General features: G+C 42.6%; 1 protein-coding gene across 2 annotated transcripts in view; it reads left to right on the plus strand.

Annotated features, from left to right (window-relative positions):
* The window catches only part of LOC119650921 (disintegrin and metalloproteinase domain-containing protein 10), a 649,135-nt gene that overhangs the window by 187,904 nt on the left and 433,598 nt on the right, over window positions 1-27,633 (plus strand). For both annotated transcript variants that reach the window (XM_038054147.1, XM_038054146.1), the window contains exon 3: window positions 22,991-23,112. In XM_038054147.1, coding sequence (XP_037910075.1) covers window positions 22,991-23,112 — 122 coding nt within the window. The remainder of the gene's footprint in view (window positions 1-22,990; window positions 23,113-27,633) is intronic.

Here is a 27,633-nt window from a genome sequence, read left to right on the forward strand (position 1 = left end):
CCAAGGCGGCGAGCCTGTTTCGAAAATAGAACATACATTCATACAGTGTGAGGTAAATACTGAAAAAATCACTTCCGCACAACGTACCCAAACGAAGCCATCTCCTCGAATTTGGGCCCGCACACTCAAGTTAACCGGCAGTAGTGGCAGATATATCGTATCACGAAGGTGTCGGTACTGCTCGCTGAGTAACGACAAGTCCGCTCTTCGTTCTTGCACCATTTACCCTATCGATGTAATTGTATGTTCGCTTGCATGATATGAATCATTGTGCTTGGCATTTTAACTTCTGCAACTCTTTTTTGAAGACCTGTCACCACTCCGAACTGGGAACATGAGCCACAACTTCCCTATGCAGACCGCTTTTCTTGCGAAAAACAAAGCATTTTTTCAACTCGCAAGTCTTCTCTTTGTGCCCGGGGTCGCAACGCTTCTAACATAAAGTGCTTCTATCCTGCCCTTTACAAACCCCTGCTGGGCCAATGCATTTCAAGTAGTGGTTTTCCTGGAGTAGACTCTGCGCATTTCTTCAGCCAAGATGCGCATCGGTAACAACTGGCTGTGACTAACGCAATGTCATCAGAGATCGTTTGAAAGCCACTAATCACCCTTGATTTCCTTGGGTGTTAGTGCTTCAGTCCTTACAGGAGCGGCTTACTATTTCGAGAGACTGCTGGCGTATCTAGGTCCACCGCTATTTGGTAGCATTTGCGAGAGCACTGTCTGTAACAGTGATGTCTTCTTACATGCGTGCTGCACCTTAAGTCTTAGTCGATTTTGGGACATTGTACATAATATTCCACAAAGGTGGACCCAGCACCGATCCCTGTGGGAACTCTGCGGATCTACTTGCCTGTCGATGAAGTAACTAGCCAATGTGCTACTCAGATAGGGTATTCATCCTGATGAGCAACCTTTTGATGGACGTCCAATCTCCCGGATTGAAGCTGTTCTCAACATCCAAAGTGACCACCGCACAGTACTTCTGGCGAGAACAATGTCTGTACTATTGATTTTAGCATTATCGGACAAGTGACCTGCAGTGTGTTTTTTTCTTTATTTTAGACATCATTATTTTTTGGGCTGTACACTCGGGGTTTATATCAGCCTCCTGCCAGGCATTTTTGAAGCTTTTACTTTCTTTCTTTTTCGCTTTCTGGAGGCCGTCCTTCAATTGTCTAAACGCGGAGAGCTGCTCTTGGAAGTCCAGTCTTCCTCTTGATCGTTGAATAATTCTTCGGTCCTGACTTGAGTTCATTTCTTGCTTCTTATCACGGCGAACTTCTTCTGCTGAGTGCTGCATCACAGGTGTGGACAACACACTAAATTTTTTGTTAAAGCAACTTTTCTGTAACTGTATGTTTGTCCAAGAAGCTATTTTTGACTTGTCAGTTTGGAATTCTATTCCGTTCTGTATTGAAGCCAATGATGATCGCTTTATGAAATTTCTTCATTAACCCACCAACTCTTATTAGGCAAAAGAAAACAGCGATGTATGTTTGGCTCACTGTTATTCGCAATTCCTATTCGCAGAGATCGAAACGTTTTGGGCCGCTTAACACCTCTACCGTTGGTATGCCTATTGCTTCACCGATGTTTCTCCTGTACTCAGTTGATTTTTCTGTTCCGCTCGGGCAAGTAAGAGGTTACCATTTGGAGTCCTTTTAATTTTTGGCCCTGCTTTGCCGACTTCGTCCAATTTTTTTTCAGTTTCTCGTTTTATTGCTTTTTTTCGCTACTTGTTTTTTGGCCACTTTTGTAACACTCCTTCATTTTCCTTCTTTTTCTGGCTTGTGACATTTTGTTTTTTTTTTTCAAATCTGGTTCCTTGGTCTCCTTATCGCACCATTCAATCTCCTCCTCATCGGTTAATGAGTAGAATGCCTTTTTGCGTGCTCTAGCATTTTGACCAATTTCATAATTTGGGGGGGTTCCAGTTACACTCTCCCCAATTAGGGAGGGTGAGAACGAACAGAAAGGGGGGAACGTTGATACTTAACCGTCTGAGAGATTTATGGTGCGGCGACCAATTGGGAGCTGCATAGATCATAGTAGGAGCACCAGAATTTTCACCAGAATATAACGGCCATGATAAGAGGCATAAGGTATGATGGGGCCCAAGATGAAAGAGGAATGAAAGCATCGAGCAAAAAAGTGAACTAGGCACCACAAGTAACGCATATTCAAAAAATGGGATAGGAGAAACCTGAGAAGCAGTGACATGAACAGATAAGATTAACAAGACAGAGAAGAGAAAAAGAGAAAAGAGAAAAAAATAGTTCAACTCTCAAAATGTGGCGTGTGCTGAAATGACTGACGAAGTGACGTTGCAACATTTGCGAAAAGAAGTAGACTCCATAAAGAAGATGAAGAATGGATCCAGAAATTACGAACTTGGGAGAAATTCAAAGATGGGAAATACTGTAGTTTGCAAAGATATAGGTAAGATTACTTCCAAAGGGGAGGTTCATGAGGCGTTCGACAAGGAATTCGATCTTATCGGGCTTAGATTAGTGTGAGACATAAATCGCTATCATCAGCCAAATAGTGGAGGCAGCAGTCCAAAGGTTGCCAGCAGGGAGAATAAAGGTAGGCTTGATTAAGCCTTAGGTTAGGTGGCAGTAAAACTTACTCTCACAAAACAGTCTTGCAGAAGATATCGGCGTAGCCATAATTAGTGAGCCATATAGAATTGGAGGCATTTGGGTCATAGATGGAACTGGTCAAGTAACGCTATGGGCTTGGGGCGAATAGGTTTTCTATTAGATGATAGAGCACCGGAAAGAGCATTTCTTCAGAGCTAAAGCAAAAGGAATCTACATATATAGTTGCTAGTTACCCCCACCGCTACACTTGTCGAGTATGACCTTAGCGCTCTGAGCATTGAAGACAAGAGGACATGGGCCAAAAATCATACCAGCGGATTTTAAGGTGTGATCAGAAAACGAACATGAGAGAATGTGTTCTTCTCGCAGCATTCCCAAAGTTTGACATAGCACTTGCGATTGTTGGCATCTCATGTATTTTTAGAGGAAGGAGCCTCGGGTCTATAGCGGTCTATTTCAGCACCACATTAACAAGAACAGTTGCTTATCAAGTTAAGGAGGACTATACTCACAGTGACCATCAGACGACCTGAATGAAAATCAAAGACGAATTGATTTTCGAAAAAAGCTCTTACAGAATGCTGGGTAGGCTGCCCGGATCTACGACGAAAGCATTTAAGGGGGACACGTTTTCCGTGGCCTCTCTGCTATTGAAGATGTAATCTAGATCATTCAATTGGATACGAAAACATGCGCTATTATTATGAATAGATGGCGACTGCTCTGCAGCCCAAACACTGGCGTAACAATGAAATCGAAACTTTGCCATCTGTAGGTTTTCGGCCAAAAAAATTTCAGGAGAGGGTTAGAGAACTTGCCACAGACGATCGGGATTATGCACAGAGGCAACTGCCAGGCCGTTTTCTCAAAGATATTGTGGCCACTCTGTTTCCTCACCGCAAAAACGACTGAATGTAAACGGTCGTCTAACTCAATGAGTGCATGACGCCTCCAGAAATTGCAGGAAATATCTAGTAGGATCGGCGACCTAGTGGAGTCGGGTTTCAACCGAATCCTGAACAAAACTTTGAAACTGGCAAGCTTGAACTATTTGCCGACACCTTCGAAGTGTTCGAAGGTTCGTTACAAGGCCAATATTGGCTTTAACGTGACTACTCTACGGTGGATACAATAAGCGCGGCGGTAAACTTGGCAAGAGACGCGGTGACGTGTTTGCATTGGATGTCAAAAAGGTATTCAACTCCGCCAAATGGATTGGAATTAACGACTCGTCCACTGGCCTAGATGTTCTTGGATATTTGGCTAGTTCGGTTGAGAGCTATCTCTCCGAGAAGTATAAGAGGGACCATATGTGGACGTCAGTGAGTACATCGTCACTACGTAGGTATTATACGATTTGTTATTGGGTCTCCTTGTGGAATGGAGGACGGTGGTTGTTACAGGTAGTATCTGCACCACTTGGGACTATATAATTGGTCGAACTGTCTTGGATGTGATAAAATGCCGGAGAATCCAGAACATGTGATTTTTAAACACCAAGGTTCGCGATCGAGAGAAATAATAGGAACTAAGTGCTGGGAAGCAGCGTAAGCTGGGAAAGTATGAAAGAATGACTGACGGTTGCGTTGATCCTGAGCTCGAATGGGAATTGAATTACAGTTTCAATATAGGACTAGATGCTGAAAGAAGCAAAGGAAAAAAAGGTCAAATGACCAGAAATACATGGGTCTAAAGGCTTAAAGGCGAGACAGTTCAGAGAGGTGCTGAAAAATCAACGAGTAGCAAGGTGATTGATTAATCTCACGTTCAAGTGAACTACCTAGAAGTGAACCGGAGCCACTTTTAAGAAAAATATTGATATTGTCTTCATCCCCGAAAGTCCCCTGCAGTCGAACCTTGATAACAATGACATATTGGCAATATAAAGCTGAGGAAGTCTGTTTCTAGCCCAAAGAAATGATTTGTTCTCAAATAGCCGGAATCCTCATGCTGAAGGCATTCTAATCTATGTTGTAAGGCGACAGCTGGTCAAGCCATTCACACGCCTTTGTCAACATTAAAAGTGTCAAAACTTTTGGACCCTACAGCAGATGTCATTTTCAACCTTAAAAAGTTAATTAACTTCAGTCGTAACTTTGAGCAACCAGATATCCTTGCCTTAAGTTTTCATACTTTCTGCTCTCCACCATTTTATATGACTATATCCTTCCTATAAAATTTGATCCTGCAGTAGTTGACCTGCTCATTCCCTGCTTGTGCATGGTATCAATATATAAACTCATTAATTCCCATGCTGGAAGCTCTACCTCAATTTAACGATACTCTCCCACAAAAGCATCCTACTTGGTTGTAGAACAATCTGAATAATGCTAATGACATTCGGTCAAACTAGCGAAAGGTCAATATTGATGTTAACAACAGGCCACCGGTTACAGCTATTTCCGCATTGCATTCGAACTGTGGCTGGCTTAACCCAGATACCATATTTTCGGTCACATGTTTATTTTTCCGTCGTTTATTTACCTCACCCGAAGCAACAAACTTCCGCATACGTGCACACATGTGCACCTAACAAAATTCAATTCATTAAACCCTTCAGGCTTTCGGTTGTTCCAGTTACCGGCTTCAACCCCAAACATGCTCTCGTGGTGATCAAATTCACATTGCACTTTCCTATGAACACTTTTCAAATATCCTCGACAAAATGAGGATTAAGTTTTTATACTTTCAAGTTTAGCCAGTACATGAGGTGGTAGCCAGGACAGGAGCGGTATACGGTTAAGGACACTCGAGCGCAAATGGGACGAAAGAGTTATGAAGTGAAGTCAGCACTTGACTGCTTGCTCCCTTGTACAGCGTTCAAGTGTGTCCGTTTGTTGAGCAAGTTCAGCCAGTCGCTTTTATGTTTCTTAGAGGTAAGTTTGGGATGAGTCCTCCCTCTCCCCCCCTAGTCAGGTCCTTACGTTGGCAGCTAGGTTCGTACATGTGAGAAACATTACAATTTCAAAACGATTTGTTCATGAATCCTTAGCCTATGTTTGTACCGCACGTAATAGCAATTATTGCTGCCGTTCTCGGTTTAGGGGAAAATTATGGGAGACGTTGCAAATTCGGTGGTTTCATAGTACCGGAGGTGGTTGTTTTCTGAGGTTTCACAATTAGGAGTTTGGGGAGAAGATCAGCCGAAATTTTCCAGGACGTTTATTGGGTCAAAATGTAGTCAAGCAATCCACAGGACCTTTTTTAAGTTCTGATTCGAACAGTTCAAGGACACTCTTTCGAGTACTAGTTGGGTTCAAGCTCAGGTCCTAGAAAATAAGTGTGATTTGATTCTGAATTCACTACCATTAACACCTACTTCCCTACAGGAGGTCCTCGGCACAGAGGCTGTTATTCACCTCTTTCAGCTCTTCCGCACATTCCTCATCCAACACTTTAAATTATTGAGAACAATGTCATAAGAACGGTGGAAATTGCAAGTAGGCATACACGAGGAAGGTGTACTCAAATAAGAAGGCGCTCCTACATCCGTCTTGGATCTGCAGCACATACGGACTCCACCTATGAATTGTACATAAATACACGAGTTGCACAGGACAATAAATTTAAAAATGAATGAAACAAGTGTTTCGAGAAGAGAAAATCTTCTTGTTGATACTTGAAGCGTCATCTTGGGAGAGTTTGTGAATTCTTGAGTGACTGTTAGGTACTTGTTCCTGTAGGTAATACATATGACGGAAGAATTGGAGAGAGGCAGAGACTTGATGTTCATTTGTAATTTAAGGGTTGATAATGACAATAGCAAAGAACCTCAGTGAAAATGTTTGCATGTGCACATAGGTGTGTTGATAGGAAGGGGATTAAGTATGAAAGCGAAATTGTCAGCACTTCAGTTGGCATTTTACGTAAGTCTGATTTCTGAGTGCGGGTGAATAAATCGGGAATTTTTCATTCAGAAGGAGTGGTAGATACTTGGCTGATTCAGGCAAGTTAGTTAAAGGATTATGATTAGTTTCGCTAATTGTTCTTCCGTTCAGTGTCCTGATTCCTCTAATTCAATAACTAAAACATGATTTTGTCAGTTGCATGGATCCTAGGTAATTGAAGAATGCTCACTGTTACCAGCCAGGTGCTAAAAGACCTCCCGGAATTGTCTATTAGTAACCAAGTCAGGAGAGTATAGATTCCAACTGAAAATTTGTCGTGAAGATGTGCCATTTCTTTGTTTTGAGAATGAGGTTCTGGGATCTCGAAGTTCCACCATCTGGGAACAAAATCTAGCCTACTTTGGAAAGTAATTTCTAGTCTGTCGGTTTTTTGGGGGGCGGGGTGGGTGAATGCATTTACGCACAGAGTGTTGGACTTCTGCAATGGTATGTCGTCGAACTACCAACTAAACATCTCCCTATCGTCAGAGAGCTAGTCTCGAACCGTTTGTCATATTACATCGGGCTAGTACCCGAACTCTTCGCCTTGCGGAGCCTTCAAATCGCGGAATTCCTTTCACCAATGGGAGAGGAGAGCAGGAACGGAACGGTCAGTTCAAGGAACCCCTGCTCCTGCCACCCGACCGGTCGAGCTCTATCTTCTTTTCAACGAGAAAAATTCGAATGTTATGCCCAACACGGCTCCACCTATCATCTCTCCTCGACAGCATCCCCTCGACAATGTTTTCTGGGGACAGATCCCCTGTGTTTAAATAGAGCTGCTGACGAATCCCGGGGGGTTGTTGGGGATTCAATTGCAAAACACACAATGTAGAGGTTGTGCTTTTCCAATCTTGACCAGGTAAAACTTAAAACCTCCATGCCCGGTTAAGAACTGGGTAAGGAAATAGTCAGTCTCATCATGCTTCCAATTCAGCCACGCAACTAAATTGCCAATGAGCCGCACAGTCCATCCGCTTCTAGTTTCATTTTGCCAAGAGAGTTGCCACTCATCTAGGATGCGGCGCTGTTCTTCACGAGCCACCACCTCCCTTGGCTCTTCTTCCTTATGCTTGTATATGGCTTTAAACTCCTTAGCAAGAAGAGCAACGCGGATCACTCACGCAATGACCATCAGAGACAGTGCAGTACGCACACGCCACTCGGAAAGCTCCCCGTCTTTGTACTTCCCCGAGACGCTTACGAAATACCTTCTTGCCAAGAGCGTTAGCCCATATCTCTGCGCCGTAGAGCAGGACAAACTACGTTGAACTCATCAGCCTACTTAAGGTCGAAAATCCAGCTGCAGCCTTGTTCGCTGCTACTTCAGTCAGTCCAAGGTACTTTACCATTGGTTTTGACTCGATTATCGATTCGCCGAACGATATGGGACGCAGTGTAGGAATTCTCTTTTTAGCGAGTATGACTAATTCGGTTTTTTTCCAGTGCAAGTTGAACAGTCCAAGTTTGGTTTGCAACTGTTCGACAGCGCGTCCAGGAACAAGCGCCGCGGCATCATCTACCTAACCGACAGGCACGGTTCTTCTGGCATGTCGAGTTTAAATAGACTATCATAGGAAGCCCTCCAGATGTCCGGCTCTAGGATGGATCCTTCCGCTACCTTTGACGTGACCTCCATCCCCCTTTGACCCTCTAGCGTCTCATAGAACATGGAGCCGTTCCCCAGATAGTCCCTCAATCCCTCAATATCCGTAAGGGATAGTTCGGCACATTATAAAGTGTGCCTAGAATGCCTTTCCGTCTTAATGGCGTTTCTGACGTCAAGCGTTAGGAAGGGCACCACCCGAGCTTGGCGGCTATGTACCTCCACTCGCCGAACAGCATCCACAGCTTGTATGACAGCATCAACTCTGGATCTCCCTGCTCTAAAACTAAACTGCCGTGGAGATAAATCTCCAGCAACGCGTATCGCTTCAGCGAGCCTAATTGTGAAGAGCTTTTCGAGCACTTTCCCAGCAGTGTCAGCCGTACAAAGTGGGTGGTATTAAGACGGCAACTTAGTGTCGCCTTTCTCTTTGCTGATGAGCGCAAGTTTCGCCACCTTCCAACGAGCAGGGAAAGTGCCCTCTTTCAGGCAAGCGTTGAATGCGGGGAGCAGTAGGTCTGGCCGATGTTGGAACACCAGATTGTATGCCTCTGCTGGGATACCATCGGGTCCAGGCGCCATTTTGTTTTCCATAGCGAGGACTGCCTTTTCCAACTCTTTTATAGAGAAAAATGGGCAGTCCTCGGTGCTCTCTGCGCCGAAGTCATCATCCCGTACGCGGTGCGTAGGGAATAGTGCCCGCACATTTCGGTTTATCTGCTCAACCTTAAGTGAACCGGGTGTCCGCAGAGCTCCGATTTTTCGGGTTATCAGTTTGTAACCGAGTCCCCGCGGGTTCTCATTCACCTCGTCCACCAGATACTGCCAACAGCGAGCTTTGCTCCTGTTTATTGTGCTGCGTAGTATCCTTATGGCTTATCTGTACTCCGCCATTATGGTACATCGTCATCGTCTCATTCGGTTTTAAATAGACACTGTAAAACGTTACCCGTCAACACCGTATCCAGACAAAGCTGTCCCCTCAGCTTTGGGCAAGAACCCTAAGGTGGATGTCGGCCTGAACCCAGATGGCAGCGGTGCCTGATATATCAGGGTGCCCTTTCGGTACTGCTCACTGATGAGCATTAAAGTTTTGATCTCCGTAGCGACCTGTGCTAGCAATTCGTGAGCGGTTGCACTCCGGTGTATATCGATTTGTATGATGCGACTGCGTCCTAGCTCTTCACAGTTCTGCTCGAAGATTAGATTGTCGCAGGTAGCATCAAATCCACCAGCGGAAATCGTATAATATATAAATGAATCTGAGATAATCCGTTAGACGGAGGAGTCGATCAAAATGGTCCACTGCAGTCTGAGTGTTCAGAGACCTGCATATTAGATAGGACAAAATGTTAATCAAAAATTAAAATGAGGTTCAAAGTTTTCAAGACGTTGAGGGTAGATATTGTCGGAAGGTATAAATGTCCCCTGAGGAGTTCATTTTATGCTATGGTGCACCATTTTAACGCCACAAATTCCTAAGACCCTGACTGACTACACGGGGAGCAGAATCTTCAAAGCCAGACCGTGGCATTCATGAAGGAGAGTGATCCCTACCCTACAATCGGATATCTATTTGGGGTTTCTGAGGAATTATTTACCTAGTGTTTATTTCCTTATTCTGGCTAGAGCAGGGCAATTGCAAAGAAAGGGCCAGTGACTCTCTCGCCCCCTCCGCAACTTCTACACTACGGATTGTAGGGTATTCCGAGCCTGACGCCGCCTGTGCAAACGATTATAATCCTGAACACGTTTACACGCGTCTGGTTTGAATGCTCACATAACCGGGTTCGTAAGTCGGATTCTCCTTGACCTCGTGAGCATTTGCCATATTGACGCAATGACTACCAAGTGGTGCAAATAGATTCTACTTTTCACTATTGTATGCCTCACCTGGTCAGTCCCCCTCTGTGCACTAATTATCAATAACTCAAAGGAAGGTGATTTCAAGTGACTGCTGAAACGCGTCTCTATATTGCTCAGCTGACCATCAAGAAGAAGGCCTTAATGGCTGCGTGGCTGTCGGCCGGAATAACTTTGTTGCCCTCGGGGCTCGGATCATGCTCCAGATATTGACAGGCAGGCAGATGATCTTGGATCCGTTTGCAAAGGCTACTGGGTCATAGCCTCGCAAAGTATCGCCGGTATTCCACTTTGGTTGGAGAGCCCGCTGTTAAATTCTTTGTTAAGCACGAAGGTCTTCTTATAGGCTAAAAAGGCCCTCTTAACCTTCAGTTCTATGTTTAGTATCCAAATTAACTTAGGATCCCAGATTATCGCCAGTTACTTTAGATTGGAGGGAAGTGGCAATTAGTTGGGGGTGATGAAATTTGGGTATCATTGTCTTAATGGGAATTAGCATTAGTTCTGCTTTGGTTGTATTTATGCTGACTCCATACATTGCAACCCACATGCGCAGCTTTGTCAACGCCTTCTACATAACCCCTCTAATAAATGAGGGAAACGTCTCTGATACCAATATAACTAAGCTTCCGCATGCATCGCAACCTTCCCAACGCTCCTGTCCGGTATGTGTTTAATTTCATAGACCACTATCAATCAGAGCAACAGAGAGATGGCGCAAATTTGGAGTCTCTCAACTTATAGGTCTGTTCAGAGGCTGCCTACCAGATTAGATTGAGTTGTCCTGATTCTTAATATGAATATTTTTAATTGCGTAGGACACTCATCCCATCTTATTCCGCTTAGAGTCGGCTTAGAGCCTGTGGTACTAATATCGTTGGAAACTTCCTCCATATCCAAGGTATGTTGCTCCTACTGTAATGACGGCTGAGGCATGCAAAATACCTTGTTAAAAACGGTCTCTCTATTTATTTATGTCTTTAGCAGAAGTCAAGCTAATCACTAGTCAGCTTCCTGAGATTAGGCATGTGCTCGTTGCACCACATCTAATACTTCGTTTGCTTCAAGCAGCTGTTGTTGGCCTTTGGCCTCCCGGGAATCCCGGGAATTTTTCATCCCACTTTCTTGCCTTCTCTGCTTCGCCTCGCTTCCTTTTTTTCTGAACCACCCTTTGCTATTTCCTTCTACCTTCTCTTCTTTACTATTCCTTTTCCTCTAAAGGATTAAGGTTGGCTTGGAGCCTGCTTAGTACTTTTATCCTTTGTTCATCGTTTATTAAAAGACGATCTGATTAATGAAGGGACTGTATTAAAACTGATTGGGTGTAAAGCTCCTTAGAGGCATCGCCCCCGAGGAGATGTGGTAGCGTCTTTCTCTCAGAGAACTTCACCAGCCTTGCGACTAGCTTCGTTTGGATTCGGTAGTAGTCTACTGGAAGTAGGCCGATGCCATGACTGTCCTTAAAATTCTCTCTCGGCTTACAGCGAGGCTTGAAAAGGGCACAAGGTCTTCGGTCAGGTACGCTGAAAGAAATATATATATTTTAAATTACGTTTAAGAATAATACAACCTTTTGGTTTTTCGCAAGAAGAGTCCCAAAGTACTTGCAAGCTTCCTTCTTGCAGAGCGCTTACCTGCCCCGGTACATCCAGGGCTTCTGAGCCAGCACTATTCCAATGTTATCCTTGCAACTTGTCCTTGTAATCACTGCGGATGCAGCTTTTGCATGGTGGATGTCTACCTGAGCTATCCTAGTGGTGACCATTGGCTCCGTTATTATTTGGAGCTCCTATCCACTGTCGGAGCATCACCTCGTCCAGTTTCTCCTCTTCATTGAATAGTAGGTCCACTTCCCTGCTTTATTCAGTCCTTCCAGCTTCTATGGGCTCCGAGATTCTTTCGGGGACCTCGGTAAGTTGTCCCCTCTGAAGTGTCTTTCCTCGTCTTTTCCCTGTGCACGTACACAGTTATGTTGCCAAATCTATAATAAATATGGCAATTTTGACGTTTAATTGCCTCCAGAGGCCGGTGATTTGCCCCGATCGTGAGGATTTTACTTTTGCCTTCCATCTTGCTTCTGAAGACTCTTCATAATCACATGAGCTTAAAGTTAATAAAAGGGGCTGAGTCAAGGGACCCAAACTGTAGGACGGCATGGCTTCGGGATCGGAGAGTGGAAGTAGAAGACTACTTCAAAAATGTCCGCGCTACGTCTTCTTCGAGAGGTGATGCGGAAAATAATATCGAAGTTAGCAGAGCAGCTGTACAGCTTCAAGAGCGCGGAAGTTACGGTTGTAGAAAGGGGACCGGACTACATATTTAAGGATGTTTCTGACAAGGAAGTTGAAAAATTTTAAGGAAGGCTGAATTGAGGTAAAGCCAGAGGAGGAATATAGGATAAAACCATACATTTTGGAAGCTTGATTGATGATGTCAATATAGTAAACTGAAATGAAGTTGTCATCGAAGATTGCACCCAGGACTTGAACAGAGGTCAATGATGAAAGGGGTTGTCCACTAAGAAAGCAGAGAAAGGATGTTGGGGAGGGATTAAGTGAATAGCACACCCAGTGCCATTTGCTGAAACTCAGAGCCAGCTTGTCAGCCGAGCACCAAAGGACCAAAGAGCCAAAATTGGACTGCAAAAGAGCACCGTCCATCGGAGACGAAACAATGGCGAATAATTGAGGGTCGACAAAGTACAGCAAAAATAGACAGGTAAGGATGGAGGGGAGGTCATTGATAAAAAATAGGAAGAGTAGAAGGCCAATAACGGAACTTTGGGGAATACCAGAAGAGGGAGAGAAGGAATGGAATGAGTGTCCATAAAAAGAAATTTTGCAGGATCGGTTTGAGAAATAGGAGAAAGCCAAAAGATGATGGGGGGGGGGGGAGTTGAGTAGGGAGATTTTGGAGAGGAACATTGTGGTCAACGGTGTCAAAGGCTTTGACGAAATCGGTATAAATAACGTGTACCTCCTGTCGTGAATTAAAGCATTTAGCAACGAAGTTTGTGAGTTGGTGAAGACCAAAAGTTTGAAACTGTAGATCCACGAATCCATGTTATTCTTTCACGATGAGGTGACTGAAATGCACGGTCAGTCAATCGTAGATGTATCTCTCGAGAATTTTGGAGCAAGACAAAAGAAGAGAGATAGGACGGTACTTCAGTACTAGTGAATAATCACCGCTTTTGGGGATATGGTTGATAAGGGCCTCTTTCCACAAATGTGGAAAGTAGCATTCTTCTAAACTTTTGCTGAAGATATTATATAAAAGTAGGGAAATGTGTTGTACCGTTAACAAGGAAGAGGTTAGGAAGCCTATCGGGACCGGTTCGACATTGGTGTCAAGATTACTTATGTGGAACTCAACTAAGAAAGGCGTTAGGAGAGGAATGCCGAAGGATTCGGAGCAGCCTGGATCAAGAAGAGGCGAAGTGACAGTGATTGAGGGAGTAAACACTGAAGAGAAATAAGAACATGTCGCAGGATTGTAGTGGAGAATTCGCATCAAAATCAGCAAAATTGATAGAAGAAGGGAAAGATTGGATGGGGTTACGGGAATGGCAGGTGGGGGTGCAGCTAAATGTTGATCAGGGTTATGGTACAAGCATGTTTGCAGGCATGGAGCAGGTCCGTGATGTTTAGTTTTCTATGTTCTAAGCTTACTAAATTGTCACATGTTCAGCAGGTATCACTACAGCATTTCGGATCGGATGTTCAAACTTTCCCGGCGGTCCATTCTTAACTGGATACTAAAATCCTTGCACTGGGAAGCGACCACGCAGCCTGCATTGTTGTAGGATATCGAAACGTCCATGGCAACTATTACATAGCCTTCTTTCCTCAGTCGGTCCACCACCTTCATAGAGGTTGATTACGCTATAATTAGGGGGGGAGAGATTATCTGGTAAGGAATTTTTTTGGAAAAGATGCAGTAAGCTTAAGTTGGAAACAGAAGGTTTTGGCTATGCTCCTCACTTTAGCTGGGATGTGGTTTACGTGGTCTTTGATCGTGAGTGAGCACGTTAAGGCTCTGCTCAAGAAAGTGATGGACTTTAGTGCTCCAAACGTGATTGTCAGCCTCTTGTCTAGTGTTCCCAGCTGTAACCATGAAAAGTGTCTTAGAATCTGGAGATATTGTGTGCCAAAGACTAGTACTAAGATCCTTGTTTCTTTTTGAAAGTGGATCGGTATTATGTTTATCTTTGCCATTTATTTAGGGGCTTCGAATCTAGCCAGATATAGTTTAGGACGTGTAGGACTGCGGTTTACCAGTCGGGATGCGCGTGTAAATGATTCGTAAATTACAGAAAGGGGACTAGTGAAAAGACGAAATTGGAACGTAGAATATTTTAACTCCAAGAAACAATGTAGACTATAATTATATATGGGGTCGTAGGGCTTATAATTTGTTGTTCTCTTAGCAATTATGTGCCAGTGGCAAACTATCGCTGCTGGCAGAGCTTAAGCAAATCTCCTTCTCTAAAAATTACCATGAAGTCCTCAAGAACAATGAAAATCTCACCCCTTGATTCCATGAAGCTGAGTAAACTTCATTGCCAACATCACCATCAAATAATCTCCCGGCAGGTAGGTCTAACCAAGGGTAGCGTGCTTTCCTTTCAAACATATTATATCATTTATTGTATTAAAAAGCTTAGGGTGCACCAGTCTGGAAGAAAATACCTCTGTTTGCAAAATGATAATAATACCGCCGACAGCAATGAATTCCTCGAGGCAAGGTCGTTTATTTGAATGTAAACTCGAAGGTAGGCCACCCGCTCAGCAGTCGCGAATATGATTAATGTTTACATAACATGAATTAGAAGCCATAAATATATTTGCGGACAGTCTGGCTTATATGGAGATTCAGATATGTATGCACCACGTCTGTATGTGCGAAAATTTAATTGCTAAGTGCTTATAGTCAAATGTACATATATTTCCAATTATGCGGGTAAACACTCGAGGGCTAATTGCTTTATTTACTGAGTACACATTTCGATTTGACCTTGATGGGAGGGAATGTTTCCTTTGGGAAAATTAAAACAAAGTCCTGAATGTCTGTCTTTCTGTTTGAATGCAGAAAATAAATTGGGGGTAGCCCAGACTATTGAAGTTCGACGTTTCTATGCATAACTTCACCGTAGAAGTACAGATATATCTAGGAAACACACCGGCTATTTCGGTCGAGGTCTCTAATATTATCAAAAGTCCATCTGTATTCGGTTCATAGTCCTACCTGCATATATTTGCTCACTACGTGAAATCCTACCCCAACTCCTTTCAAAAGCAAATTACTCTCCAAGAAACTCGCTTTTCTGAAGAAAACAGTTTGTCGAATGGACGGAAACAGAATGAAAAGTTCGAGGGTGAAGTATCTATTTGGCATTGAATGGGGGATGTTTTCTCGTTACCTTGTATAAGTACAAACGTATTTAGTATTACCTAAGAGCAAGGGAACAGTGGCCTTGATATTATTGGACTATATGAAGCCAATTGTTCCCTTCATTGTGAAGGAGAAATCGATCGATCAAATTAAATGGATTAGGGGGTGAGACAGCTAAAAATATATTCTTTTGGAATGCTAGAATTTAATCGTGTTTTGTAACTCCAACTCTGTGGATTTTATTGATTTGAATTGACTTATGCGACTCTTATGGTGTCGATGGTTATATGGCTTTTGGTCATGAGCTCAGGGTAAGGATCGATTACTAATCGGAGAGGCGCATAAAATATTCATACCTTTTAGGTTTACGGGAGCATATGTGTAGGATATGTACGTTGAACTATTAGAAACATTCGAATATATATCTCTTTTAACCAAAGTTTATACTATATTTGACATTGTTGAACGTAGGATACCTCGTTGTATGTGATGTTCCATAACAATGACCGCAATACAGAGCCTTGAGGGAAACTCGTGAATACAATCTACTTATTAACACCACCATCAATGTCATAATAAATACGTCTTTCCTCTGGGGAGCTGACGACGAAAGTAACATATTAATTGGGAATGTCAGTCATTGGTGGTGATTTTCCAATTTGGTTCCAATTGTCCCAATTTGATGCCTTCTCATATCCACACATTTTCAGTCCACCCAGTAACCAATTATATCGTTTCAATAGTGAGATTACTACCCGCCTCAGCGCTTTCCCAACGGCGCTTAAAAGTTTTATAAGTCAATATAAGGATGATTCGTCTGAAGTCTGAAGTTTAGGCACTAACACAAGCTACAACCTACTCCTGCTACTCCCATAATGCAGGCAAGATTTCTTCTGCAACGCATATTCCGCACAATCTGAAAAACTTATCTAATTCTATCCCTCCATTCATATCCGTCAAGATCATATGCCTTGCGATTTGGGGCTTAAGAATACCCTCAAAATTCCGTAAAAGGCGGCTAAAAGGATTGAAATCTGGGAGCAATGCTACCGAAACGTCAACAACCTCATGGATAAAAACTGACCTCACGCATACGACCTTTGGCTTTTGAAAACGGACTGTAATTGGTTTCTGGAATGTGTGCACGCTCCTCTCCCCTTTGCGGCAATGTGCTTTGTACTCTGGAAAGCCAAGTGGTAGAAGACGCGAATCTGGTATCGGATTGTTTCTGATGGCTATCTCAAGGCACACTTTCTTGACCGTGGAATCGGCTTCTGACAGGATTCTGGCTGCAAGATTCCGGTCAAGGTTAAGGAAGATCACAATTACACTTTGTTAGAAACCAACGGAGACATCCGATATAGTGGAGAAGGATGCTTTATATAAGCAATTACATGCAGTTTAGGGGAGGGTTCCTTAAGGTGGCATTGTGATCGGGATGGATGATCTGAATGCCAGGATGGGCTCTGGCAACCCATTGCTTGGACGTATGAAGAGGGTAGGTTTGTACATTTCCGCAGTTTCTACATTCTCGTTTTGTGGTGACACATTGTTCGAGCATAGAGCTTGTCGTAAGGTTAGTTGGGTCAGAATTGACCGACACCCTGCTAGTAATCATATGTATTACTTTCCCATTAAAATTAGATTCAGGACTGACCTGATACTACTTTGAACAAAAAATTCAGCTGGCCACAGCCCAGTTAGCCGTGGGTCATGTGATTGCAAGGCGGAAGTGGCAGTGGATAAGTCATCCATTAAAGAAGGGTGATAATTGGTTTACTGGCTACATCATGCAGTGGAACTGGCTCTCCCAAGATGGCCAACGAGAACGTCGGCCCAAGACCATTTGGCATAGAGTAGTGTACGAAGAGTGCGAGCGTCTCGGGAAATTGTGGGAGGATGGACTCGGCGTCTAAATGTGATTGATACTATATTTGTCACCGAGGGATGAATAGCAGCCCTATATTGCTATATTCAGACAATTTTTAAAGCCAGTCTAAGGAAACATTCTCGTCTTCGATAGATTTTCGTTCCCATACATACACGGCATTTCGGGAACTTGCTGGTCCCTTATTTAGTGCGAGGTCCTGTGCCTTTGGGCAAAAAGTAAGTATCTGGTTTGATCTAAATTCAAATTTTCGAGTTAATTTTGTATCCCCACTATAATCATGTTTATCAGGATCCAATTTTTTTTACCTGAACATCTCTTACCTAGGCTAAGTTATGTGACTGGAATTCCACCTACAAAATTTTCCTTATCTTTTTCTCATTTTTATAAATCCCGAATAAAAGAACATTATACAATCCTTATGCCAGTGTAGAACAGTCTGGAGAACCAGAAGGCCTGAAGTGACATTGTTGTGCCATAAAAGTTCAAAGGACTTTCGTATCTGACCTTGAGATATAAATCGGTGCTCCTTTTTGGACGAGGATAGAACCGGCTTGAATTTAGTGTGGGCCAAATAGAATACAACAGGAATTATATGGTTGTCACTGACACTTAAAAGGGCTCAGTGCGTTAACCAGCTCTACTCGAAGCTTACATTTCATTTCTAGCGTATTGTTCTGCGCCATGGTTTTCTAGAGCGGTCCACTCATTGGCCATCCTGCGATAGAAGATCCCACTGCATGGCATAGTCAAAAACAAAGTTGTCATCCTTGCTTAAGGTGCAACCTATCCACAGCCATTTTTGCCTTCTCATCAACACTCCGCGTATATTTGGTCCGCATGTTGATGAAGTTCTTCAATCGAAATTGTATCAGGCCTGAGTATCCCGATAAGATGCAGCAGACAAGTGCTCATGGAGGCTTAGACCTTTTTTAGAAACAGTGGTGGTAACGTACCATGCTCTGTAACATAGAAAAACATTAGAAACTTGCTCGAAACTTAAAAGAAGGCGAAGATGGCTTACGGTTCCGTATCAGGGCAAAGGCAACTCATCACATGCTGCCTCATTTCTGTCCTGAAACTTGCTGTTGGTATTAAGATAGCTATATGAGTACTGTTTGTTTTTCCTGTTCCCAAAACCATCCTCTTATGATTTCTTGTATGGCCTATTCGCCATATCGTCATACCGCCCCGTTACCTGAAGTGGTTTCTATTGAAGATGTATCCATTTAGTTCATCAAATTCGTTCAGGGATGGTTACCGCTTCAAAATTCAACCTGCAGAATAACACCGAAGAGACCGCGCAACTACTGGTTGAATTACAAGTTGTAGTGCAACTTTGTCACCGATTCAGAGAGAGATTCGATTGTTTCAAACAAAATGTCTTAGGTCCAAAATTACCGCAGGTATCCTGCTATTTTGAATAGACAGCACTTTCTCTCACAAGGAAAATTACGGAATGCAACCATCTCATTCAACTAATGTGCGATACCTCTAATGTCATTGGAACAACGTGTCGGATTTGAACAGCACTCTCCAAAAAACATTGAAGCCGGATTTAGAAACCAGACCTTGGCTTTTCGTCCTAACCTTCAAAATGTGCCTGAAAGAAATGAGATTTCTTGGCCAGTAGAGAAAGCAAGAAAGTGGTACCTTCGCCATAACCTGACAAGGGACTAGAGGATTCAGAAATATATCACCTCGGTTAGCTTACTATACGGAAAACGATTTAAAGAATCAGTCAGAGCAGGCCCTTACCCACAGTCGCAAATGATATTCGGAACGGTACTTCAACAACTACCCTTTGGAGCAAATATTTTGGTATGGAATGGACAATGGGCTTAGAGAGGTAGCAAATAAGTGACGGACTTATGGCACTGTATTAGTACTGGGGGGTGTTGTGAAAAACGGGACTCACATGTCTTAGGCCAACCATAATGGATCTCCAACAAGGAGGCCAACCGCAAATAACCGGCCGGGAACCAATATCCCAGAAATTTTCCTAAGGCGTATGCTTTCAGAAGGCTACCCCGGTTCCCATGTTACCAGATAGCCTCTGGTTAGACTTCGCGGCAAGGATCACTTCATATGAGCCCTGATCAAGATCAGCAAGTTAATGTGAATACTGCGTTTTCCGCTGCCACTACTTGGAAATTCTCCTTTGTCCATTTGGTGCTGACTCAGCGGATAGGGTAGTTTTTCATAAGATTTACGATTATTATGGACAGTATTTTCCCCGCTAGTGGATGGTTAGTGGATCTATGCAGAGAATGGCAGGGCAGGACGCTCGTATGTCTTGGGCAAAGCGCGAACATTTTTGGTAGGTCAGCCTGATAATGCAAACACTTCCACAGAAAAAAACTCTCTATATAATGCAATACATTGTCAAAGCAGGTAACGCCTCCATGCTGAGAAGACGTGCATTCCCTAGTGGAATATGCAACTATTGCTGAAATAGTAAACTAACTTACCTTCGTTCGGGTTGTGATCAAGCTAGAGGAGGGCCTCGGAAGGCGGGCGGTAAGAATAACGAGAGCAAAAGAGACCACCCATGTAAGGAACTCCTTACACATGTCAAACTGGTTACCCAAAGGAATAAGGAAAATACTTTGCGATCTCTGTTCAGAAAGTGACATAAACTTGTAGGGGAACATCTATAGAATTAAGATGGGACGACTCAGACACTGTTCATTCCCGCAAATTGCGTCCTCTACTCTGTTGCTGGAGATTACCTTTTGCTGCATACTGCTACTAAGAGTAGTAAACATCTTGTACTGATGTTGCTGAACACTACAACATAGCTACTGAACATCCAGTCAGGTTATCCTTCTTCACACCATATGCCTCCTAGATAATATGGGAAAAATGTTGGAGTAGGTAATCTACAATAAATTGGAATCATTCATAATTAAGAAGTCTTGCATATCGACAGCAAGGATTCCGTAAAGTTAGATTAAACATGAACCCCATCAAATTGGCTTGACCCTGAACCTAAGAAATGTATTCAATTCGGCTAATTAGAATCTTATATGGAATTCGCTGGCGACGATAAGTACGAGTACTCGCAGCTATGTCACTGCTACTGTCGACAGCTGCTTAGAAGAAAGGTCATAACACCGACGACGGACCTAAGGAGTACTCTGCAGGTGGTCCCCAGGGTTCCTTACTCTTAATAGAATTAGGAACTATATCATCGTTGCAACGCTCGCCATCTCATATGTGGGAAAAATGATAGATGGAAAGGTCAGTTTTAAGTAGGAATTGCAGTGTGTAGGTTTAATTGAACATTCCCCCTGGTTGTTCAAATGGATGCAGAGCACATATCCTTCCAATGTCCAAGATTTATGAATGAGGTAAGAGATATGGAAGAAATTCTAGGTGAAGTGGTAGTACTGACAAATTTTCTACATAAAACCCGAAAAGTACCAGGAAATTTGAAATCGTATAACTCATTTAGTTGTCCCTACCTCATTGTTGTGGCTGTATACATTTTGGCACACCCACTCCACTGTGGATACAATACAATGTAATTGTGAACAATTCCGGCAACGGATATCTTATGTCGATCACGAATTGTCAGTTGACAACATGGATATATGGATCAACTATGTAGTAGCTGCTAATATTGCTGTTTTTGCCGACCGACAGTGAAACCGAACTTTATGTCACTCTGCGAAAAAACAAAGTTAAAGCAACTTCACTTTTGCGGCAAAATCTGGGAATGTGCCTATCTCAACACCAACATCAAAATGAGTCTTTTCCGCGCTCAGCTTTCATCAATCTATGTCAGTGTCGTGTTACGCACCAAGGGAGGCTTTCTAAAAGTGACATTGCAATCGTGACTGTGATATGAATGCCAAGGTGTGTTCCCCATCACAACAAATTGCTAGGACGTGTGATGGGGAAACACGGTCTTGGCGACCGCAACTGTAAATTGTGGGAGGTTCATGGATTTCTGCAATTTCCACCGTCTCGTCATTGGTGGTAAATTTTTCGACCAGAGACCTTCCATAAGGCCAGTTGAGTTTCAACTGACGGACGCCGTCCGAGCAATCAGATCGACCACTTTACAATCAGCAGTAGATTTAGGAGTTGTGCTTAGGGTAACCATAAAAAATTCTCTTTCCTTGGGTGCTGCAAGATCTAGGTAACTGCGGAATCGTGGAAGCCAAATGGATGAAGGGAAGGAGTTGAAGGCTCTACTGACCACTGTGTTTGGTGGCAGGCGTGACCCGCCTGCACTCCGATGCCGCGTGAAATTCCGTGAACTTCTGCATAGTGTATGTGGTGACAAGGAAGAATTTGGTATTGGGCTGATCAGGGAAGCGGAAGATGCCGCAGCGCGCAATGATTTCAGAAGTGTGTGCCACAGCACAAAAGAGTTCGCATGTGATCGCAAATTTTTCGATGGTGTTGTGAAGAACGTCACTGGTCGACTTCCCATCCATTATGACAAGCAACCGAAGAAATAACACTTCCTCATGGTTTTTAACCGTATCACATCTGGTGAGGTTTCTCGTCTTATGGATGGAATGGCTAGTCACCGTAACAAACGAATACGGACTATTCCTCCAACCAGAAGAAAAATTATTTCAGCCATCAATAAGCTCAAACGGAGTTAGGCGCTGGGCTCGATGGTCTCGCCGAAGTATTTTTTATTGTCATACTTGCAGTTACTGCAGATTTGCTGCTTCCACTTGGACGGAAATCTTTGGATTTCGAGACCTTTCCAAAGAAAGGCACCCGTTTCGCGTGTGGCAATTAGAGTCGCATCTGCGGGCTCCGTGACGTTGCAAAGGTAATGATTAGAATAATCCTGGAACGTGTTAAAGAACATCTCGAAAGTTTGATCGACAGAGAACAGGCTGATTTCCACTCTGGATCTTCCTGCATTGATCACTTCAGCATAATTCATTATTTTGAAATAGTTCGCGGAGTTTAGATATTCATTCCACCTGCTCTTCTTCGATTTCGCAAAAGCTATCGACAGCAGTGTATCTGAAGTGCGACATCTGATGGCGAAAAATGTCAGGTACTGCACCGAGATAAAATCTCGGAAGGTTTTGAGGTGCAGAAAGTTGTCCACCATCTGATCGGGGAACTGTCTAAAATCTGGAAATGCAATTATTTCAACACCAAGATCAAGTTGAGATTTCTGTGCTAATGTTCTTTCTGTGCTGCTATATGGTAGTAGCACATGGAAAGTGAACTCCGTTGTCTGCATCGTATCATCGGAGTATGCTGGTCTGACACTATTTCAAACGAACAACTTGCACGGCGCACAGGTCTGGCTCTGATCGGAAGACGAAAGTGACAGTGGATAGGTCATACAATAAGGAAAGCACTCTCCCAGGATGCGTATTTCAGGTAACCACGAACGATGGCGCGTAGGTCTGGTTGACGCACTATACCCCCCCCCCCCCCGCCCTCCCAAACGGTACGCTACAATCATGTATATATTGTTCTGCTTCATTTGGAGGACATAGAATGAGCAGAAGTAGAGTAAAATATATGCACATGGTGAAGAACCCAATGCCAAATTCTTTTATAGATTCTGAGCTGAACCTTTCCTTTTGGATATTTGGGGTTAGTTTAGGATCTCCCCCTACTTCCTCTTTCTTCTACTAGTATCGCATTTCAATTTTATCTTGGAAGTATACCTGGCTCCCTATTTGCTATGAATATATTTTAATTTTACTCCATATTTTCCTTTGTCCTTAATAATGTTTCTATTTAAATTTTGCAGGGAATTTCGACTGGTTCTACGACAGAATCCAATATCAGTGTTCTCACCTGATGTTGAGATAGAAAACACTTTGGGACCTGTTGATTATGATGTGACGAGGGTCTATACGGGATCACTTGAAGGTAAGTTTCTTCCTATTCTCACATATTTGATAAAAAAAAGGATTGGTCGATAGAGAGCTCTCCACTATTATGTAGAGCAAAGAAGGGAGCAATTTTTCCTGATTAGAATCTTGTGATGCTTCTTAGTATCCTTGAAAAATATATTTAAAATGACATTCGTCCTTTCGCTTCTCATTTAAAAGAAAATTTAATTTAACCTTTATCCTTCAAAGCTAACAAGCAAGCGGAGTTACAAACAATCCTTCCTTCTTCCTTAATTTATAATCTACTTTTTGTTTATTCCCAGTCACATTATTTTTTGTATCTTCCCATCTTATTCTTTTTACTGAAATGAACGTGGAAAGTAGCTTAGCTCACAGATAAGAACCTGAATGAAATCAGGAAAAACCTCTCACAAAAAAATATACGATATCCTAAAACGGTTACTCATTTCTTGACAATCTTTTAAGGAAATTTCATGGAGAAAACTCGATAATCTTCTATCAAGGATTCGATTTCATTTCACGAGCAAGCAAGAAATTTAAAACATGTCCCTTCAAAGTGGATTTCAGTTTTCCTCTCTGTCAAGCTCGTTAGGTTGTTTTTCTTATTTTTTAGAGTTTTCCCTTCGTAACCTTTCTCCTAATCTGCTATTTTTTCACTTTGTGGCAGCTTTTTTTGCCTTCATTAATCCTTATTTGGCTTGCATCTTGTTTTGTTCGTCCTTAGATTAAAATCTTATTTTGAGTGATGAAAATATATAAGATACATACATAGCAGGGATATATGCATACCATGCGGGCGAAGCTGAATGTTTTTGGCACAGAATTTCAAAGGATTTCAGAGGATGCTTTTCCGCTATAACTACTTCTGCTGGTGGTGATTTTGGCATTATATCCTCTTGGCTCCTTGTATTTCACGTTTCAATTTACGCCTTCGTCGGATTGAGGAGAAAAATTTGGGAAGAATGTAGTTCATGGTCAACTCCTTTGTTGTTCTTGGCAGTCCCGTCCGTGTTTGTGATAGAGCTTTAGTAGATTACGGAATATGGGAGAAACTGATGTGGGGGTGTTGTGAGATTACTGCGATACGGGATGTTCAAACTCTCTCGGGATTTTGTGAATGAACAAAAAGCTATGAGGATATGGAAACAGGAATGTCAAACATTCGATATTCTGGCTACCGAGTGTCTACCAGGTAATCCCTACCCAAGTTTGCATTTTTAGTCCGCATAGATACCATTCTCGTTTAGGGAAAAACATATTCAAGGTCGAAGTCAGCTTTGGCTATTTTCCCATATATCCTCGGATGTCTCGGCGTCCTACGCTGGGACCATTTACGGTCACGTCCATGAGAATAAGCTTGCTCGCCATAATTTTCTTCATACTTCAAGGATAAATTATCGAAGTTGTCCTTGAATCAAAGCTAGGGACTTATAAATGAACAAAGCATTCGAGAGTCATTCAGCCTGGTCAAAATTATTCCTTCTTTTTTTTAAAAAAAAAAAAGAACTATTGAATAGGATTCAGTATGTCTTTTGCAGGTTTCCTTAGAGAAGGATTTCTTGGCAAGGATAATTCCTTCTTATTCGCGGTTTAGCTACTACAACCGCGTGACAATAAAAGTTTTTATGATAAATGAAAATGCCAAAATCCCCGACCACTTTATATCCAATCGAAAAGGACAATGGGAAAACACTGTGTGACAAAACCTACAAAATTGAACGTCTTAAAAAGCCATCGATGTTGTCGTGCGATAAGTCATCGGGATAACAGCCCTCCGGGGAGATGGAGAAATGAAATAGCGTGAAAATCATTCGATTTAGTACGAAGTACTACTAAGACTAGTGGCCCTTGCTCCTGATAGAAAAGGATTTTTCCTCTTGAGAACTTTATTGGCACTTACCTATCGAAATTGGATTTCATTCTATTCGCATTTTTCACATCATTATTGGATCGTCCCGTTCCTGGTGTTGAACGTTTTGATGGTGAATTGGAATTTTTCGGTTTCGCTGATATGAACTGATTTTATCGCGAGCCTTTGACAGGATTTTATGACGAACAAAGGGGTGACATCGGACTTTTTTTTTCATGTCGGTGAATTTTCTTTTTTGATTTATTCGATGGTATGATTGCGGTATAGAATTCAATTTTGATTGGAATTCTGGGAATGTGTGTTGCGTGTGTGGAAAAAATGATGGTCAGGGAAGGATGCATTTTGGGAGAAAAAAATTTGACGTTGATATATTGGCAGTTGATGTTGGCTTTGGTCAGTGATAGTCGCTCAGAAGAAGAAGAAAAACTCTAATTTTGTACAGATGGCAAACTTACAAAGAACCCCAAGTTATGTCAGCTTAAAAGACTTCTATGCAAAGAGGCCTAATAAAGTTGATGTTACGAATCAGTTTGAGTGAAAGCTACCCTCACGCTCTAGGGGGCCCATTTAGAGCTATTCTCATTACAGCAACTCATCGCTAGTTATAAGGTACCATCGACACTGAAATGACTCTCTCTTTCTCCCTATTATGCTTTCCCGATTATCGGTTCCATTTCCAATGACGTTACTCGGAATTTATTTTTCTCTCATTCCGAGTGCCACCTCATGCTCCTGCTTGAATAGAAGCCGGACTTGACAATGAATCGTACTATTCCCTCCTGAAGAGAATAGTAGAAGCCCCTTTGAGTCAAAATCTGAGATGAATTCTCTTATTGCTACAGAAAGTCGTGGACAGGTTAGTCAGGGTGACTTTTGTTCGTTTATTTCTATATTTGGTCCTGTTAAGGCTACTTCTGAGATGTTAGTATTGTTGCTCTGGTTGTGCCAGTTTCTTAATTGCACCAGTAATTAGGCTTCCTGCGAAGAAAACACCGTTTCGGCATGGTATCTTCCCTTCTCCAATGCCTTATCTTTGTTGTCCTTTCTGTTAAAACACCTTTTGCTACTATTTTTTCCGGCCCTTATGTCCAAGAAGATTACCTAATGGTCACTGCGGGTACAGTTTTAACTCACCAGCTTAACTGTCTACTACTGTGCCAAAGTCAATATTCGAACCACTTTCTTGGAAGGTACCAATGTTTTCAAAAGCTTCAAAGAGGATTTCTTCCCCTCCGTCGGAATGTGCGTCAACCAGCTACCCGTCTACGACTTCAAATCGCGGCTCTCTGATGCTGTTCTTGATGAGAATTCTTATTGTTTATTTTTGTTTTGATTGAGTTACATTCTACTACAAGTAAGCGAATTCGAAACGTTGAAAACACCTTTTTAGAAATATTTATTCCCTGAGTCGGCATACGAGCCAGCCTACTTTCATCTACAAATAGCGATCTGTTCTCCTTCATAGACTTCCGTATACTTTTTATACGTCTTTACTCCAACCGTCTAACGCTCCCTCTCTTTGCCACTCTTCGAATGGGGTAAGGATATCTTTGCGAATTTTATGGTATTGCTATGTCCTATCCTGTTCTTTTTAATTTTCATCAAAATTATAAGACATTTGTGCAACCAAAACGACTAAAAAGTGTACCGTATGTTGCTTGAAGGGATTGTAAGTAGGAAACCGACATTCAACGCACATTGTTTAGTACATATACCCTTGACATCAGGACGAAAGGTCGTGAAGTTTAAATGAATGAAGAAAAGATCAGTCCTGAAAGCTATCTCTAGCGAGGAAGCGGATTACCATGGACAAAACCACGCCCCGGAGTTGAATTTATTTATCGACTACAACCTTTTGCTACCTTTAATGAGCGCGAATTGGATTCAGCAATATCTAGAAACTACCTCTACGATTTTCCAAGAAGTTCATACTACTCCTCCAACGTTCTACTCCGTGTAGTTCTAGGGCGACTCACGCATAGCCAAACCCGCAATGGAGTTCGCCCTTAATGTATGACTTATCCACTGGTGTATGTATGACCTATAAACTGGTGTCCGGATAGCTGAGTGGTTAGAGCACAAGGCTGTCGTACGGAAGGTCGCGGTTCAAATCTCACTGGCGGCAGTGGGATTTCTATCGTGATTTGACGTCGGATACCTGTCGACTCAGCTGTGAATGAGTACCTGAGTCAAATCTCGGGCGAGCGTAATGCTGACCACATTGCTTCCTACAGTGTACTGTAGTATACCGTTACGGTATTGAATGAAGTGCTCTAACACACTTCAAGGCCCTGATCCAATATGGATTGTTGTGCCAACGATTATTATTATTATTATCCACTGCCACTTTCGCCTTCTGATCTATTTTTACCCACACAAAGCCAGTTGAAGGCTGCCTCACACATTGTTGTATGGCTCACTCACTTCATGCGCACAAAGCGACTTCCCCCCTATTTGTTAGATTGGTTTCTCATACGTTGCTACTAGGGTTTCTATGAGGTTCACTTATTATAGGCGCTTGCAGTCCCATTTCGTAAATGCTCCACGCGAAAGCAGGTTTGAGGCCACCCTACAGTGATAAAATTTGATTTGAACTAACCTTATTTTACCAGTTTTAATGCTTTTTAAGGTTTTGTGTGAAACAAAACCTTATTAGAATCGATTCGA

The sequence above is a fragment of the Hermetia illucens genome, chromosome 3, assembly GCF_905115235.1.
Source record: "Hermetia illucens chromosome 3, iHerIll2.2.curated.20191125, whole genome shotgun sequence".
Classification (NCBI taxonomy): domain Eukaryota; kingdom Metazoa; phylum Arthropoda; class Insecta; order Diptera; family Stratiomyidae; genus Hermetia; species Hermetia illucens.